Here is a 16,328-nt window from a genome sequence, read left to right on the forward strand (position 1 = left end):
TATATAGATTTTGATACCTATACATGCATAAATATATATAGATATAGATAGAGATATCTATAGAGATATTTATAGATTTATATACACATAGATGCATAAACAGCCTAGTCTTTATAGGCCTATATATAGATGCATGTGTGGATGTGTCTGTGTGTATAAATATATCAGAATATATATTATTATATCTATTCTTAGAAAATCTAATTGCACAGTTTGACTGAGCGGCAATGTATAGAATAGTACGGTACCTTGTAAAGCAAGGCACACCCAAACACACACACACACACACACACACACACACACACACACACACACACACACACACACACACACACACACACACACACACACACACACACACACACACACACACACACACACACACACACACACACACACACACTCAAACATGCTCACACCCACCGACCTCATAACTAATTTGACTGTACGTGGTGGCAAAGCGCCCCCTGTGGTCGCTGAGCACTGCACGTGTCGCGTGGGGGTTAAAAAGCGCAGGTCCGCCCGCACGAGGTTCACAGTGTGGGTTCGCCTGGAACAGTGAAAAGTTAGTCGAGGATTTTGTGGCGCGAAGGACTTACGGCTGTTCATCTCTTCTCTGTCGACGACATGGCAAACAAGGCACAGCCTCCTCATCTTCATCTGGCCGAGTGCACAGCATCCCAGTTCCTCGATATCTGGAAACATTTCGACGCTGATGGTAGGACAGACATTTTTGGACAAAAGTTGTAGAAACTGAATATTGTAAATAACTGCAATCATTATAATCACGCTACCACCGTTCGTAAGTGAATTTGTCAATTAATCAAATCAGCTTTTGAGAGAAAAGTAGGCTGAAGGCTATAAATTAGCCTAATAATAAAGTTAATTAGAATCACATTTTTGATAATATAGGCTTCCTAATTATGCGTTCAAAGAGTAGTACGATCAAGTCTAACTTATATTAAGGCTGCATTTAATTCCGACATTTGATTTCATATGCATGTGCAAACTATCAGGCAATTCCAAAACTTCAATAATGTACTATCATCCTGTCTTAATTACAATTTCATTCATTCGGTAGTTTATTCGTCGAAACATTCATTAATTGTGCTAGGCGATTAATATTTTGTAATATTATTTTGTAATATTTTTCAAATCTTTATCTCTTACTGTCTCGTTCTTGCTCTGATTTCGATATGTCTATGGGCATGTGCAAGTGTGTGTGTGTGTGTGTGTGTGTGTGTGTGTGTGTGTGTGTGTGTGTGTGTGTGTGTGTGTGTGTGTGTGTGTGTGTGTGTGTGTGTGTGCGCGCGTTATTCGCAACGCTGCAACCATGACACGCACCACCAAGAGTAAGCTATCTCAAGTAGACCTACAACCAGGGGCGGATCTAGCCATTTTGGGGCCCTAGGCAAAATATAGACATGGGGCCCTCATTTTTGAAACACGTACACAAAACAAATAACCATCCCAATACTCTTAGAATCGCAATAAACCCATAGTGCACTGCCACTCAACTCTCCACAGTAAAATCAGTTTCAGATTTCTCCAGCCTTTGCCAAAATTACATGTTTGTTACTCAAACGAGAGAGAGAGAGAGAGAGAGAGAGAGAGAGAGAGAGAGAGAGAGAGAGAGAGAGAGAGAGAGAGAGAGAGAGAGAGAGAGAGAGAGAGAGAGAGAGAGAGAGAGAGAGAGAAGAATTTCCATTCTCTGCCAGAGATACAAAATGATCTTGCACTTAACAGAACTAAAATACAAAATGGATATGAGTCTATGAAAACCACCATTTACATTTAAACAGGACCAATGAAAAGATTTTGTGTGTGGACAGGAATAACAGTGGCTGTGTGAGTGAGTGAGAGACAGGCAAAGCAGTGGTTCAGTGTGAGTGAGTGAGTGACAGGAGAGAGAGAGAGAGAGAGAGAGAGAGAGAGAGAGAGAGAGAGAGACAGAGACAGAGACAGAGACAGAGACAGAGAGAGGGGGGGGGGGGGGGTGTTTAGGTGTGCAAGTGGTTAAGTTCTCCATCTTCAAATGTCCATTTTCCCTGTTGCCTTCACCATTTCATGTGAGTAAAACTTTGTGTGTGTGTGTGTCATAATTCCGCCGCTTCATTTTCACCGAGTCGCATCCCTCTGCTTTGGTTTGAAGTACGTTATTTCGCGCTGCGCGCGTTACTACGTAATCATATTCTGGACTAGTCCAATGCACAATGGAGGGGGGCATGTGTGCTCGAAAATTATTATTTAGGCATTAGTTCGGCGTTATGTTGATATTTTTGTTATTTTTTTCTACTAGAAATGTGTTTTTTTTTTGTACTTTACATAAGTAATGGCTGGGGGGGTCAGATTTGGGGGCCCCTAATAAAGACAGATTTGGTTGGGGCCCTAGGCACTTGCCTAGGTTTGCCTAATGGAAGATCCGCTTCTGCCTACAACATGATAAACCCGACAGCTCCTTAATAATAAAATAACGGTAATATGCCTAGTAGTAGGCTAATAATAATAAATAATATAAACAATCATCATAATAATAATCATCATGCCGTGTATTAATAAAATGGAAAGCGTAGTGGTAATATAGGCCTACTTGATGACGAGGCTGAACACATAGGCCTACCTACTTCCCCGCATACTAATTCTAAATTATTTCAATGCTTCTTGTTAGTAAGTGGTCCTTGCTTTTTTCCACCTAAAGCATCGACCAATTAGGCCTACTAACACATGTCATTTCTAAAACGCCCCCGACTAAAATTTGGATGACCAAAAAAAGTTATGAAATTCTTTGTGTCGTATTATGTGTACCGTCGACAGGTGAGCATATCGTGGTTCAACGTTTTTTTCAAAATTCTAGGAAATGTAATAGTAAAGAAAAAACAATAGATCTGAATGCCACAAAACAAGACAACCCTTATGAGCAAAGGTCTGTGGGTCGTGAAAAATGAACAGTGCCAATTAAACCAGGAAAGCCTCCTAATTGGAAGAAGCTCTTATCAAATATGATGGTTACCAACCCCTTGGTAACCAGGAGTTCTCTAGCAACAACCACTTCTCCCAATCCAATTAGAATGTGCTGCCAGGGGTTTGAGCAGGAACATTTCCCTGGCCAATTACCTTTCTCACAAATCCCTGCTGTATTATTTGCCAGCGATAAAAAAACAAGATCCAAACATCCAAAGAGCAATAAATACAAATGCAAATAACAAAGTATATAATAGGTCTACTAGAAATAAATGGCACGTCGGCCTACACTGAAAGATATTGGGACAGGGATTCAAGTCTTATATGATAGGCAGTCCCATAGTGGTCAGGCATTTTAGAGCATGAGCTCCCCATTATCTTTCCCGAAGCCCGTACAAACGGCTCTGTTCAAATAGTATTTTTGCTTAGGAAGGTTCCTTACTGAGTGAAATGACCCGGAAGTATCTAAGTGGCAGCCATGATAGGAGCTGTTTGAATTCTGTAAACGCTAAGGAATGGTGCTGTAATGCAGCATAGGGTACATTGGACCTCCCTTTATTGGATTAAAGGCGAAAATGCCTCCCACAATTCCTTGCGGCATCAAAGAATGGCTGCTATACCGCTACAACGCTAAAACTGTGGCTTTATTTTTTAAAGCGACGTATCAATCTGCGTTTTTACAAAAACAAACAATCAAGATGACATCTTCCGCGGTCACATAATTGGCGTAATGTAAATGAGGCTGATTATCTTTCTCAGTCCTTATTATAAGCTGAGTGTAAATCAGTCTGATTCTCCTACTCAGTCGTCATTATTAGCCTAGTGTTAATCAATCTGATTCTCCTTTTCAGTCCTTATTATAAGCAAAGTGTTGATCAGTATGATTCTCCCACTCAGTCCTTATGATTTGCCTAGTGTAAATCAGCCAGATTCACATCCTCAGTCCACATGAATTCTCCTTCACATCTTTCCTTGGTTTCCTGACGTTTTCGCTCAAGGCCTAGGAAGAGGGTTAGGAAAGGTCATTTAGTTGTCTGTTGGACTGGAGCCCTGTTCAAGGACGGGGATTAGCAAAGTCATTTTGTTGACTATTACAATGGAGCCCAGGTGTCCCAGAAGTCCCAGGTGTTTGAGTGATCCGGCCATTTTACATACCATTTGCAACCCCACTTTGCAAATCAAATGCAAGGAGTACAATGATGTGGATTTGGATGTTTGATTTGTCCCTTATAGCTAGGAGTGTCCCCAGGGCAGGAGAACAAGAGAGCTCATTTGTTTGTTCAGACAGAATCAACAGCTAATAGCTATGAGTAAATATACATATGTAGGCCCAAGCTCACATGGATGATGAAACAGCCAAACTCCCCATTGGCCACTGAGTATTGTATGTCATAAAACCTGTGTCTTCAAATGCCTCATTGTTGATTCAAGAATTGTGGTGATTTCAAAATGCATGTTGAAGAAGAAGTCAATATTTAGTTTAGTGTATACATATTTAACATTTGATTTAAAAGATTGAACATGCTAGCTCAAAGCATATCTATTCTTTAGGACTTTAACAACTACATGCCACTACTAATTAGGTCACTACACATTTCATGAGAAAAACCCTTTAGGGAACATTCAGCATATGGTTTTGTCTGATGGGCAGATGTGAGGATTATGTATTCAATCTATTACTTAACCCTACATACCGTGGCTACCGTGCAGAAAGCTATTGTTAGAGAAATCTGAATGGCTGGCTTAGGTAATAATCTCTTGATTTGGTATGCAAATCCCACTCTCTCCAAGAGCTAGGACCTGTGAGTAGGTGCGGTTGGTTTAATAGGTGATCATATCTGACCCAGAGAAGTGGTCAAGCAGGTGATTTAATTACAATGCATGATCTCTGAGTAAAATGTCAATAAGACCCATAGGGAAAATTATCTGCAGCAGCTAAGAATGTCATTGCCTGCCTCTCTCTCACACACACACACGCACACGCACACACACACACGCACACACACACACACACTCTCACAAAGACACATCCACATGCACAGACACATGCAAATGGAAAGAGGCTGTTGAAATAAAGAAGCCAAAGGAACTATGCTGATTAACTGAAACAAAGAGATAGACAGACAACCAGGTAAGATGGAGAAAATATAAAGCATTGCAATCTTTTTTTGTTGAAGCAGCCAATCCCATCATTTGGAGCCCTCTGGTCCACCGGGCAGAAGCCTGCTGTATTGGCATGGTGCTACTGGAGCGCGACTACAGCAGAGTCAGTTGAATCAGGGTGCACAACATTGCCCTAAATCAGGGCAATGATACAAAAGCAAATATATTTGGAAAGATGTTACAACGATCCTATTTATTCTAAAAGCCAGTTTCACTGTAAGAATACAATTAATTACCTTAATTTGCAAGGAAATTAAATGCAAAAAGGTAGGATAGAAAAGCCCTTGATTTGGACAACTCTTAATGTCTCAATTCTCTGGACATAATGATACAACAAGGTTATGTTTCAATTTCATATCATAGGAAGGTCAATTAAGAGATGCATCTCCAAACAAGCTGTTTGCAACTGGTCTATGCTTCTGATTCAAGACAAAGAAGGTGACGACCCATCACCTCTTGAGTGTCGGTGTGTGCAGCCTTCCCATTATGGTTCCCGACACCAGTGTCCACCCCGACCCTTGACCCCTGACCCTACTGCCTTCAGTGTCCCTGCGCCCGTGTCATGTATGGTCATTCCTGTGTCCTATAGGCAACGGCTTCATTGAGGGGAAGGAGCTGGAGAGCTTCTTCAAGGAGCTGGAGGAGGCCCGGAAAGGAGCAGGGGTGGTGAGTGAGAGGACCATGGATTCTTTCTTGCTGGTTCAGATGCTAGAGCTTCTAGGAGCTTTGACTTTCACCGATTTCTGGTTGTTGTCATTGATGAAAATGGCCTATGTGTTGTATGCCGCTGTGTGTGTCTGTATGTGTGTGTGTCTCCTAGGACCCCGCTAACCCCACATTCAGAGAAAGGATGAAGGAGTTCATGCAGAACTTTGACAAGAACAAAGATGGCCGCATTGAAATGTCCGAGGTAGGTGTTGAGACCTTCTATCGTTTTCTTTTCTAGATTTTTTATTTGAAGAAATACAGCAGGGCTAGTGTGGAATATGCATTATTATCTTATCAATAAACCTGCTATGAATCTATCAGACATTGGTAAAGGACTGAAGGCTTCATCAAGTACAAAATTTCTTCTGAGTTAGGAGACTCCATTATTTACGTCTTAGTAGCCCATTTAAGCCCTGTCCTCTCCCCTGGCTTTTCCTCCTACCATGTCTCGTTTCGCCTTCTCGCTTACTCCCTTTCTAGCTCCTGCTCTCTCTTTCTCTCTCCATGTTTGACTGTTTCTCTTCATCTTGTCTCTTAGCTCGCACAGATCCTCCCAACTGAAGAGAACTTCCTGCTCTGCTTCAGACAGTTTGTCGGTTCCAGCGCCGAATTCATGGCGGTAAGTGTGTGTGTATGTATTTGTGTGTGTGTGTGTGTGTGTGTGTGTTTGTGTGCGTGTGTTTGTATGCCTGTGTGGCAGTATGTCTGTGTTTTTTCATTAAGATTACATTACATCATATGTGTATCAAGTATCTATCCTTTTGCACTATATCGAAGATGGAGATTATGCCAAAGCTAGTAAGTAATTAAGTCAATGATACATAACATCACCACAGTACAATATTTACTTCGGAAAAAAGCTTTTGTTTAGCTGGCTGAGGGCACTGCTACGGTGGAAGATTTGGCAAATATGTAAATTTCTGAAAGAAATTATTATTCTATCCAACAGTCTAAACAGTGCAATATTGTGTAGTGGTTCAGGTATACGGTTTTATTGACAAAGGCTTCTTTCAACACAAATTCAGCGGGATGGGGGGACAATCCAAAGAGAGTGAGAGTGAGAGAGAGAGAGAGAGAGAGAGAGAGAGAGAGAGAGAGAGAGAGAGAGAGAGAGAGAGAGAGGGGGGGGAAATTGGCAGATAATAGCAGAGAGTCATGTGAAACTACATGCAAAATGAAAATGTCTTTTGAAAAATGAAGGACTTTAGTGGTAGGAGGGAATTACCAGAGAGAGAGAGAGAGAGAGACGAGAGAGAAACGAAGGACAGAGAAAGAGAGAGATAACGATTTTGAGGGTGAAAGACAGAAAGATAGAGACAATAAGAGAAAAAGAAAGATGAGAGAAAGATAGAAAGAAACATAGAGAGAGAGAGAGAGAGAGAGAGAGAGAGAGAGAGAGAGAGAGAGAGAGAGAGAGAGAGAGAGAAGGTGGTGTGATGGTGTTTTTTCAAAAGGGTTAGAAAAGGAAAGCTGAACCATCTATTTTCGGCAAGCATATATAATGGATAAGTCCACTGTAGCCCCTCTCAGCCCAGCCAGGAGGGGAGAACAGAAAGGGGAGGAGGGTTGAGAGGGGGAGGAATCAGCCCATTCATCTTTGATAAGGTGCTCTTCTTAAGATAGCGACAGCTGCTAGATTAAAACATTAATTTAAATGTCCGTGTTGGTGTTGATTTGGACTGCTCTCGCCCTGTGGTCTGTGGAGAAGACGGTTAGGATTGGAATTGAATGTGTGTGAGTGTGAGTGTGAGTGTGAGTGTGAGAGAGAGAGAGAGAGAGAGAGAGAGAGAGAGAGAGAGAGAGAGAGAGAGAGAGAGAGAGAGAGAGAGAGAATTTGTAATCCTCCTCCAGGGACTGATTCAGAACTCCTTGAAGGACCCTGATCGCAGGGGGGCGACTAACTGAATATGTGCCATCTAAAGGGCTCTAATAAAATGGTTATCGATGGACATGTTGCATCTGTGTGTTCATTGTGATAGGCATGGCGGCGGTATGATACAGATCGCAGTGGCTACATTGAAGCAAATGAACTGCAGGTAGGACTTGTTTTTGGGGTTAATGCTTTCACAACCCATTCATTAATCTCCAAATCTTACAAATATTGCTGGACCTTACCAATGTGCCCCTGTGCTATTCTTGTGCTAGCCTTGACATGGCTATGGTTTAAGACAGAGCTCTGTCATCCCATGTCTCCATCCTTTTCTGTGTCCAGGGTTTTTTATCAGACCTGCTGAAGAAAGCGAACAGGCACTATGACGACCAGAAGCTCCAGGAGTACACACAGACTATCGTAAATCCTTTGCTCTCTCCCCCTCCACACACAAACACAAGCACGCTTCTCCTTTCATTTCCTTTGAACAATGAGTGAACAATTAGGTAGATACACAATGGGTAGGATAAAGACAAATTCAGCATCCCTGATGTTTCTGGCCTCCTGCAGAGCCTTCAGGGCGTTGTGGCGCTACAATAGGTGGAGCGTCGAGGGCTGTGTTGCTTTATTTATTCTGAAGACAGTTGAAAGATGGCAGTAGTATCATTGCATGTGTGTCAGAAATTTTGTTCATAAGACGATGCAAGGTGGATAACAAAAGCGTTGATGGTTGCAGAGGTGTATGCCTGAGTGATGTCACTCTGAGCCTCAGGTGATGTGTTCAATGCCCAGATGTGCCAACATCTGTTTACCCTTGTAAGCCTCAAAGCCTGACCTGGTTTAGCTGAACCAAGCCTTGCCAGGCAGCTCCTGATTTGCCACAGCTTTACAGAGGGAAAAAAACGGTCCTTTGTCATTCTCGCTACCGTAATGATTGATGGTCCACCCCTGCGCTGATGGGACATTTTGTCTTCCTACGACACAAAGAAACAGCTCACTTTCGAAAGCTTTTAAAGCACACGGCTAGTCAGGTTATCGCCCAGAGTCGCAATGATTTCAGAGAATGTTTCCTTTCCTCAACATGTTTTGTGTCCCTTCTCCATCACAGCTCAAGATGTTTGACCTCAATGGGGATGGGAAGCTGGGACTGTCAGAGATGGCGAGGTATTCAAAACAGTCTCACCAGGCATGATTCATGAAACCGCCCCAGTAAACATTGTCTAAAACAAAAATCTTTGCATTCAGTACCTAACAGACTCCTTTTGTGTCTGTTATAGGCTGCTCCCTGTCCAGGAGAACTTCCTCCTCAAGTTCCAGGTAGGACACCATCCGTGGGATATGGTTTAGTGCAGCAAAACACATTTAAAGGAGGAAACAAACTTGTTTTAACTCCTTTAAAAACAAACCATTTTAAAGGAGGAAACAAAACAAAGTATGATATTTATAAAGAGGTCTTATTCTTTTCAAATCCTGACAAAACTGGCATCCTTTGGTTTTCTAGGGTGTCAAACTGACCACTGAGCAGTTCAATGCCATCTTTACTTACTATGACAAGGTAAGGCTCCTCATCTGTCTTCTGTTACCTCCATGTTGAACCAATTGTGAAATCGTTTTTTAACCTAGCTCACACAACAAAATCAAAAACAAAATCACCAAAGAATCAAATTTGAAGTATATTTTAACTTATATCATCCCCAACCTCCAAATAACCCTGTGCTGTGTCTGGTCACTGAACCAGCACGTTTGTATAAGAAGGGGGAAATTTGGCGTTTGAATCCAGCTAGTCAAAGCTAATCACCTAGACAATCAGCAAGCCATACTTGCTGGCTTGTTGTCCAATCACTACACTGGGGGCGTGGTGTAATCTGAATGGGGTTGGGGAAAATGTTATGTTGTGTAAGAGAAGCCGCTAGTGAAACGGCAGAAGACAGCTCGTGCATGGCCCTGGCCAGTATCAGGAGTTTTACCCCCGACTCAGCCAGACTGAGTCAGGCTTGTCAGTTCACAAAATGAGTGTTTAAAGTGTTAAAGTATGTTCATTATTATAATATTATTTTTTCATGAATGAAGTATCCAGTGTTGCTAAAACAATCATCGCTGAGTGCTCACAATCGGCTCCATTCTGCCAAATGGCTTCAGTTTGTCAGTGGCTCTGCCGTGTTTAATATGCAGATCTTATGATGTGTGCCATGGCTGCGCGGTCACAGTGGAACTAATCTGCTACAACAATATGGGGTTGTGTTCATAGTAACTGTGCATCGGCTATAAGCTGAGAACAGGGCCCTCTGTTGGATTATAGATGAGCCTCCGCAGTTCACCCATGTAGACACAGTCAGCGATGCTTCAGCGTTTATGTGTATAATTAGTTTCATGAGTCCCTAGTCTAAAAGCTGGAACATGGGCAGCTGCTGACTGCTTCACTGGTGCTAAAATAATCGAGGGTAGAGAGGGCGAGAGCGGCCTGTCGGCAAACATGAGCAGGTCAACTGAACACTAACATGGCTCTCCCTGCAAGCGCTTGGGAATATGCGGAGCTTTAAACAAAATGCATGATGGCACGCAATGAAGATATCGCTACCCTCTGATATTTGGTAGTTGCTCCAACTTTTATTGACTTTACTTTGAGTGTGTGTGGTGTCTTTTGAATATGATTGCAAGAATTGTGGATCTGTTCCTGTAATCGAGGACAGTATACACCCTGGGTTGCTAATTGTGCAGACAGAATAGGAGGAAGATATCAGGAGACTCGAGTTAACATGTCTGCTGATTCCAAATCCTTTGAAAGCAGAAACCAATCACAAACCCGTCAGGGTTTGTAGGTGACTAAGGCTTGGCTGCACTAACAGGAACCTTCTTAAGGAGTCACTAGAGGACCTTCCTGTGGTGCTTATGAGCACATTGAGATGAACAGTAGTTTGATGCATTCAACTAAAAATGGAAGTCCTCTTTTCGTAACATATTTACTAAGGGCATATTGATTAACTATTTATTCACATTAGTATATGCTGTAATCAGCATTATTATAATTAGCATTAGCATGGGGTTCAGGGTTAAGGTGAGGGTAAAGGTTAGTGGGTTACGGTTAACCCAAAACCTGTGAAATAGTCTTTACCTTAGTTAACATGAACAGCATTAGTAAATGATAACTAGACCATTAGTTAACTGTTAATCAACTGGTAGTTGATTGTTGGTCACTGCATACATCTGCATTAGATAATGTTAATGAATTAACATTATCTAATGCAGAATGGTTGGTTAATTAATGTGCCCATATTGTGAAGTGTCACCATACTCTTTATGATGATAAGTATGAGCATAAGCCCTGTGACGCACCCATCCATAATGTGTTCTGCTTGTACGGCCTCCTTCTCTCAGGATGGCAATGGATACATTGACGAGCAGGAGTTGGAGGCTCTGCTACGGGACCTGTACCAGAAGAACAACAAGGTATGTTCTGAGATCCAGATAATGGTGTTATCTCTATTCGAATCTGCAACCCCCCCCCTCCCCAAAATGGAAGAAACACAAATTAATTGATTGCTTCCCAGAACACCTAATGTGATATTGCTTATAGACGCATGGAACTTGGCATTCAAACCATGTGGTTCAAAGCGTATGGTTAGAAAATGCCTGGCATATCATATCTGTGTTCTTCAGCCTGACTCATGTCCGATGGTTCTTTTCAATTTGCCTATGATTGGGCATCAGGCCGCTATATACTAAGGGCTAAAGATGTAAAGCACAAGACTTGTAAAGCACAAGACATTGCTCCAAAATAAATGCTGAAACTGTGTTAGGCAAAAGACATCTCTGTTCAGGAGGTCAGTGGTTAATGTCGTGGTACCTGTTGTCCCGGTCCACGATGGGGACATGCTCTGTTCAGGAGGTCAGTGGTTAATGTCGTGGTACCTGGTGTCCCGGTCCACGATGAGGACATGCTCTGTTCAGGAGGTCAGTGGTTAATGTCGTGATACCTGGTGTCCCGGTCCACGATGGGGACATGCTCTGTTCCGGAGGTGGGACCACAGGCAGGGCTACAAGCAGAGCATGATGCTAGGATGTCAGCGGTTGGCGTAGAGCTGCAGGTGTCCATGGTAAACCTACGGGATGTTTGTGTGCAGGAGGTGAACGCGGAGCACCTGCAGGGCTACAAGCAGAGCATCATGGCTCTGTCCGACGGGGGCAAGCTCTACCGCAGCGAGCTGGAGATCGTCCTCTGCAGGGAGCCAATGGTGTAACTCCCCCTGCCTCTCAACCAATCATCATTCATCCTGCCTGCCCGACCCTCGCCCCCATCCCCAGCCCCCCTGAGACCACGCCCGCCTCCAGCAGCCTGGCATTGGACACCAGGCGCATGTGCCGGACACGCCCCCTTCATGTTAACTACTTTGGAAAGATTTAAAAAGTGCACTGACAGCACCAAGCAGCTGTTCCTCTTGAAACTGTCATACGTGTAAGGCTAACTCCCCTGTGATAGCTGAACCACACCTGACCCTGTCGCTTTATAACCCCCAGGTTCAGGCCTCAGCGCTGCCCACTGCACTCAATGGTCGTGCAAATATATCTATTCATTCAGATCTACAATATGGGTAGCGCCCACAACTACCAATTCATAATGGCTTGTCAACCGAAATATTTACTGTAATCACTATCAGTGTAACATTTTGCATCCCAAACCCACATCGATGCCTTACCTTACCAAACCCAGACAAAGACCATTAAAGTCTCAAGATCCCTACTGTGTACCCCGATAATACTCCTTACATACCATGTTTTACCCTATTCCTGCTTACCTGCTTCTAACTTAACGTTGCAAAAAAAAAAATATGAGTGAGTACCATGCTACATAACAGGATACTGTTGTTTTATCATACTTCCTTTGATCCAATTTATAGCCATAGACCTTATAGGATTTCTACACTTATTTCTCCGGACGCCATCATGTTCCATACTCCTCTGTACTTTAACCATGTTTGGGTTTAATTTCTAACATTGAGTTTTGGCTGATACTGTCAATGGAAAACAATAATAAAAGACATCTTGTGGATAAGATAATGCTGTGTAAACATAATCATTGGATAACTGAAGGTGGATTGTGGATTTCTTTCTGGAGTACCTCAGTGTACATGATGCTCCACCCCTGTAAACAGCTGTAATAATAGCCAAAAAGAGCTTTGCTTAAATGTCAACCTATACGAAAGGTGAAATTGATGTACCGTAACCAACTTGTACCATGTATCAAATCAACCTAAACTAAAGGTAGTGTAGATTGGCGCAACCATTCACACTTAATGTATCATAGACAACCTAAACTTAGGTAAAGTAGATGTCCCATAACCATTAACACTAAATGTATCATAGATCAACCTAAACTAAAGGTGAGATGCTAAGTAACCAACTCTATGTATCATAGATCAACCTAAACTAAAGGTTAAGTAGATGTACCATAACCATTCCCACTTAATGTATCACAGATCAACAACCTAAACTAAAGGTTAAGTAGATGTACCGTAACCAACTCAATGTATCATAGATACCAATTGTGAAGGGCTCCTGCACACCCTCAGAACATTTAGAACACATTTACTTATCCTTTACAGTTAATACTATTGGTTTATCAGACTCTTTCTTGACTTTCCTACTTCAACCATTGTTTGAATTATAATGCTCAACTGGCATCTGGCATGATTGCTTAATGTTGCCCACTTTCATCTTTAATATGAGGAGAAACATGGTCAGTTCATTTGATCACAAATATATTGGCGAAGGAACGTGCCTTCCAGTATGTCATTCATAGTTTGGAGTTGAAGGAATCCAAAGGAGAGCTTAGCATGTTTACTCAAGCATGATTCTACTATTGAGAGATAGTATAATATTAATGATTAACTACACGTTTGAATATACCAAATATAGTTAAATCGTTAACTATATCGATCGGACGATAGTCAAACCCAATAACACCCAACGAATTGGCGATACGAGATCCTTGACCAAATGAAGTGGGGTGAAGGTATACACTTCCAGCTACGATCACCAGGAGATGCTTTCATCCTTAACATAAAGTCTTCCAAGCCTCTGGGATCTGACATTCCATCTGGGATACTGAGGACAGAAAGCTTTTTTTCTAACTACTGGCGAGCTCACCGACCGGTGCTAATGGGGTTGGCATGCTTTTAAATCTCGCTGAATAATACACAACACGGGTACTGGCCCTGTGAGCGCCGCAGCGCTGAGGCAGAACCACATCCATTAATCAGCAGGACTCCGTTCTGCCGTTTGGGCCGAGGAAATCAGCGGACATCATCAGTCATGATTTCAAACACGTTTAACGGTGTTGAAGGGAAGATGTGAGAGATGTAAAAAGAGAGAGAGAGGCGACATTTTAAATTGAACATAAACATCCCCTCCCTCTCTATTGCTCTGTCATTAAGCCTTTCACGCACCTCTGATTGACTTAACATCAGGGAAGAGATGTCTTGATAGGTCAGCAAGAAGCTGTCTCAAATCAAAATTGTTTCAAACAGGCAGCAAAGTCAACGCAAAACAAATCTTCTCACCACCCATCTTACTCAATAACAGCTGAAGGATGGCTATGCCATTAACAAATTGTACTCAAATAATAGCTCTTAAATCTTACTTACAGCACCTTTAATCTAATAATATCTAGGTAAGGCATAGTTCTAGGGCCTTATACTAATATGATATTAATATGACATGCAGGGCCTTTCACTTTAAAATGTGAATTCTTCATACGATTCTGATTCTTCGAAACTACAGGGCACAGAAATTCAAAAAAATAAGACCCTGCTCGACTCTATCTGAACTCCGGTGTGTGTGTGTGTGTGTGTGTGTGTGTGTGTGTGTGTGTGTGTGTGTGTGTGTGTGTGTGTGTGTGTGTGTGTGTGTGTGTGTGTGTGTGTGTGTGTGTGTGTGTGTGTGTGTGTGTGTGTGCGTGCGTGGGGATGTGTGTGTGAGTGAGTGAGTAAAGTGCAAGGGCAGGTCCCCTCTCCACCCCTGTTGGTACACATCATCTCCCTGAAAGATGAGCCGCGTTAGAGGTGACTGCACTAACATTGTGCATTGGATCTTGAAATTTGAAAATGGTCGTTGATGGACTGGCGGTGGTTCCACACGGCAAAAACACCAACACGCATTCAAAAGGAACAACCATAGCTCATGAGAATAATTTCAAATAACTTGTAATGTATTGTCAAACTGCCTGTAGCAGGTAGAAGGATGAGGTGATCAGTAGTACCTTGGAGAATGGATGGGAAAGGAATCTATCAACACTGGTTATACAATACCACTACACACTCAAAACAAGTTTGTTCAACAATGCAAACACCTTCACTTCTGCCATTAGAACAAATGTCATATTTTCAAACGATGACAACAAACAAGCAGCCATGGGCATAATGAATATGGGCCAGCTTCATGCAGAGGAGCCTGCAGAGTTGGGTCAGCTGACAGGCTCTTGCCTTTCCATAGATATAGAAGAATATTGAGATAATAAACTCAATGTAATGTTGATTGTTAAATCAACACCATTTGCTGCTAGGAGCCATCTAAATAGAAAGAAAGACAGTTGAAGGTAGACTGCCTCCGACATTACAACATGATGTTGTGCCATGTGTGCCATGGCACATTGCATGATGAGATGCAACGTAAATATGGGAACAGTAACCGGCGCAGATAAAGGGAACGGGAGGAAAAGAGACCTCCACAGCAGAAGGAAATAACAGCCATGATTTATTCATTGATGAAAGAAACCCTGGTGTTTTATTCATGACTATTTTAAATATAGCTCATGTGAATTAAATAAGTTATTGAATGGATGTTCCAACCTAGATTCCTCTGCATTCCAAATACACTGCCGTGCACGCCCACGCACACACACACACACACACACACACACAGGCGGGCTGTCAAAGGAAAATGTGTGTACCCAAATACGCACATGATTTGCAATGCATATAATGTCTCTGATAGTGGAGTTGTGTAAAAAAAAATTATGAATCTCCAAAAAACAGACAAAAGGAATCTTACCAAATTAATAATTCATAATACTAGTTCTAATATTTCAAATGATGAGTATTTTTCTGGGGGAGGGGCTTTCAAACGACTACATGACCCCTGGATTTCATCATACGGTCGTCATGGAAACACATGGACATTGTTTGCCAAACAGACGGATTGATGAACGGTAATAAAAGAAAATAAGATTTATTCATGATGATGTGTAGAACTTAGAATTATTTTGATGTATAGAGTATAAGAAATTAAGTTGTGCAGATCGAAGGATGTCTCCACCCGGTCTTTGTCCCTGCATGAGGACTCTGGTGAACACATCTGGACTGGTCTTTGTCCCTGCATGAGGACCCTGATGAACACATCTGGACTGGTCTTTGTCCCTGAATGAGGACCCTGATGAACACATCTGGACTGGTCTTAGTCGCCTTAGTCGCCTGAGTCTCTCTCTCTCTCTCTCTCTCTCTCTCTCTCTCTCTCTCTCTCTCTCTCTCTCTCTCTCTCTCTCTCTCTCTCTCTCTCTCTCTCTCTCTCTCTCTCTCTCTCTCTCTCTCTCTCTCTCTCTCTCTCTCTCTCTCTCTCTCTCTCTCTCTCTCTC

The 16,328-nt window shown here is 42.4% G+C and overlaps 1 protein-coding gene across 1 annotated transcript; it reads left to right on the top strand.

The window, feature by feature from the left end:
* Positions 1 to 483: 483 nt before the first annotated feature.
* Positions 484 to 12,754, top strand: calb2a (calbindin 2a). Its single transcript, XM_030367145.1, has 11 exons — positions 484 to 718; positions 5,714 to 5,790; positions 5,945 to 6,034; positions 6,371 to 6,451; positions 7,812 to 7,868; positions 8,045 to 8,122; positions 8,811 to 8,866; positions 8,980 to 9,019; positions 9,204 to 9,257; positions 11,078 to 11,149; positions 11,824 to 12,754. Exons 1-11 carry the CDS (start codon positions 628 to 630, stop codon positions 11,938 to 11,940), a joined length of 813 nt encoding a protein of 270 aa, XP_030223005.1. The 5' UTR covers positions 484 to 627; the 3' UTR covers positions 11,941 to 12,754.
* Positions 12,755 to 16,328: the final 3,574 nt, after the last annotated feature.

This window comes from Gadus morhua, chromosome 9, assembly GCF_902167405.1.
Source record: "Gadus morhua chromosome 9, gadMor3.0, whole genome shotgun sequence".
Lineage (NCBI taxonomy): Eukaryota > Metazoa > Chordata > Actinopteri > Gadiformes > Gadidae > Gadus > Gadus morhua.

Bases quoted from the DNA above. Each gene is read 5' to 3' on its own strand.
- calb2a (XM_030367145.1), top strand. From the start codon at position 628: ATGGCAAACAAGGCACAGCCTCCTCATCTTCATCTGGCCGAGTGCACA. The intron at 6,452-7,811 runs GTAAGTGTGTGT...TCATTGTGATAG, and splicing joins CCAGCGCCGAATTCATGGCG to GCATGGCGGCGGTATGATAC. The intron at 7,869-8,044 runs GTAGGACTTGTT...TTCTGTGTCCAG, and splicing joins TTGAAGCAAATGAACTGCAG to GGTTTTTTATCAGACCTGCT.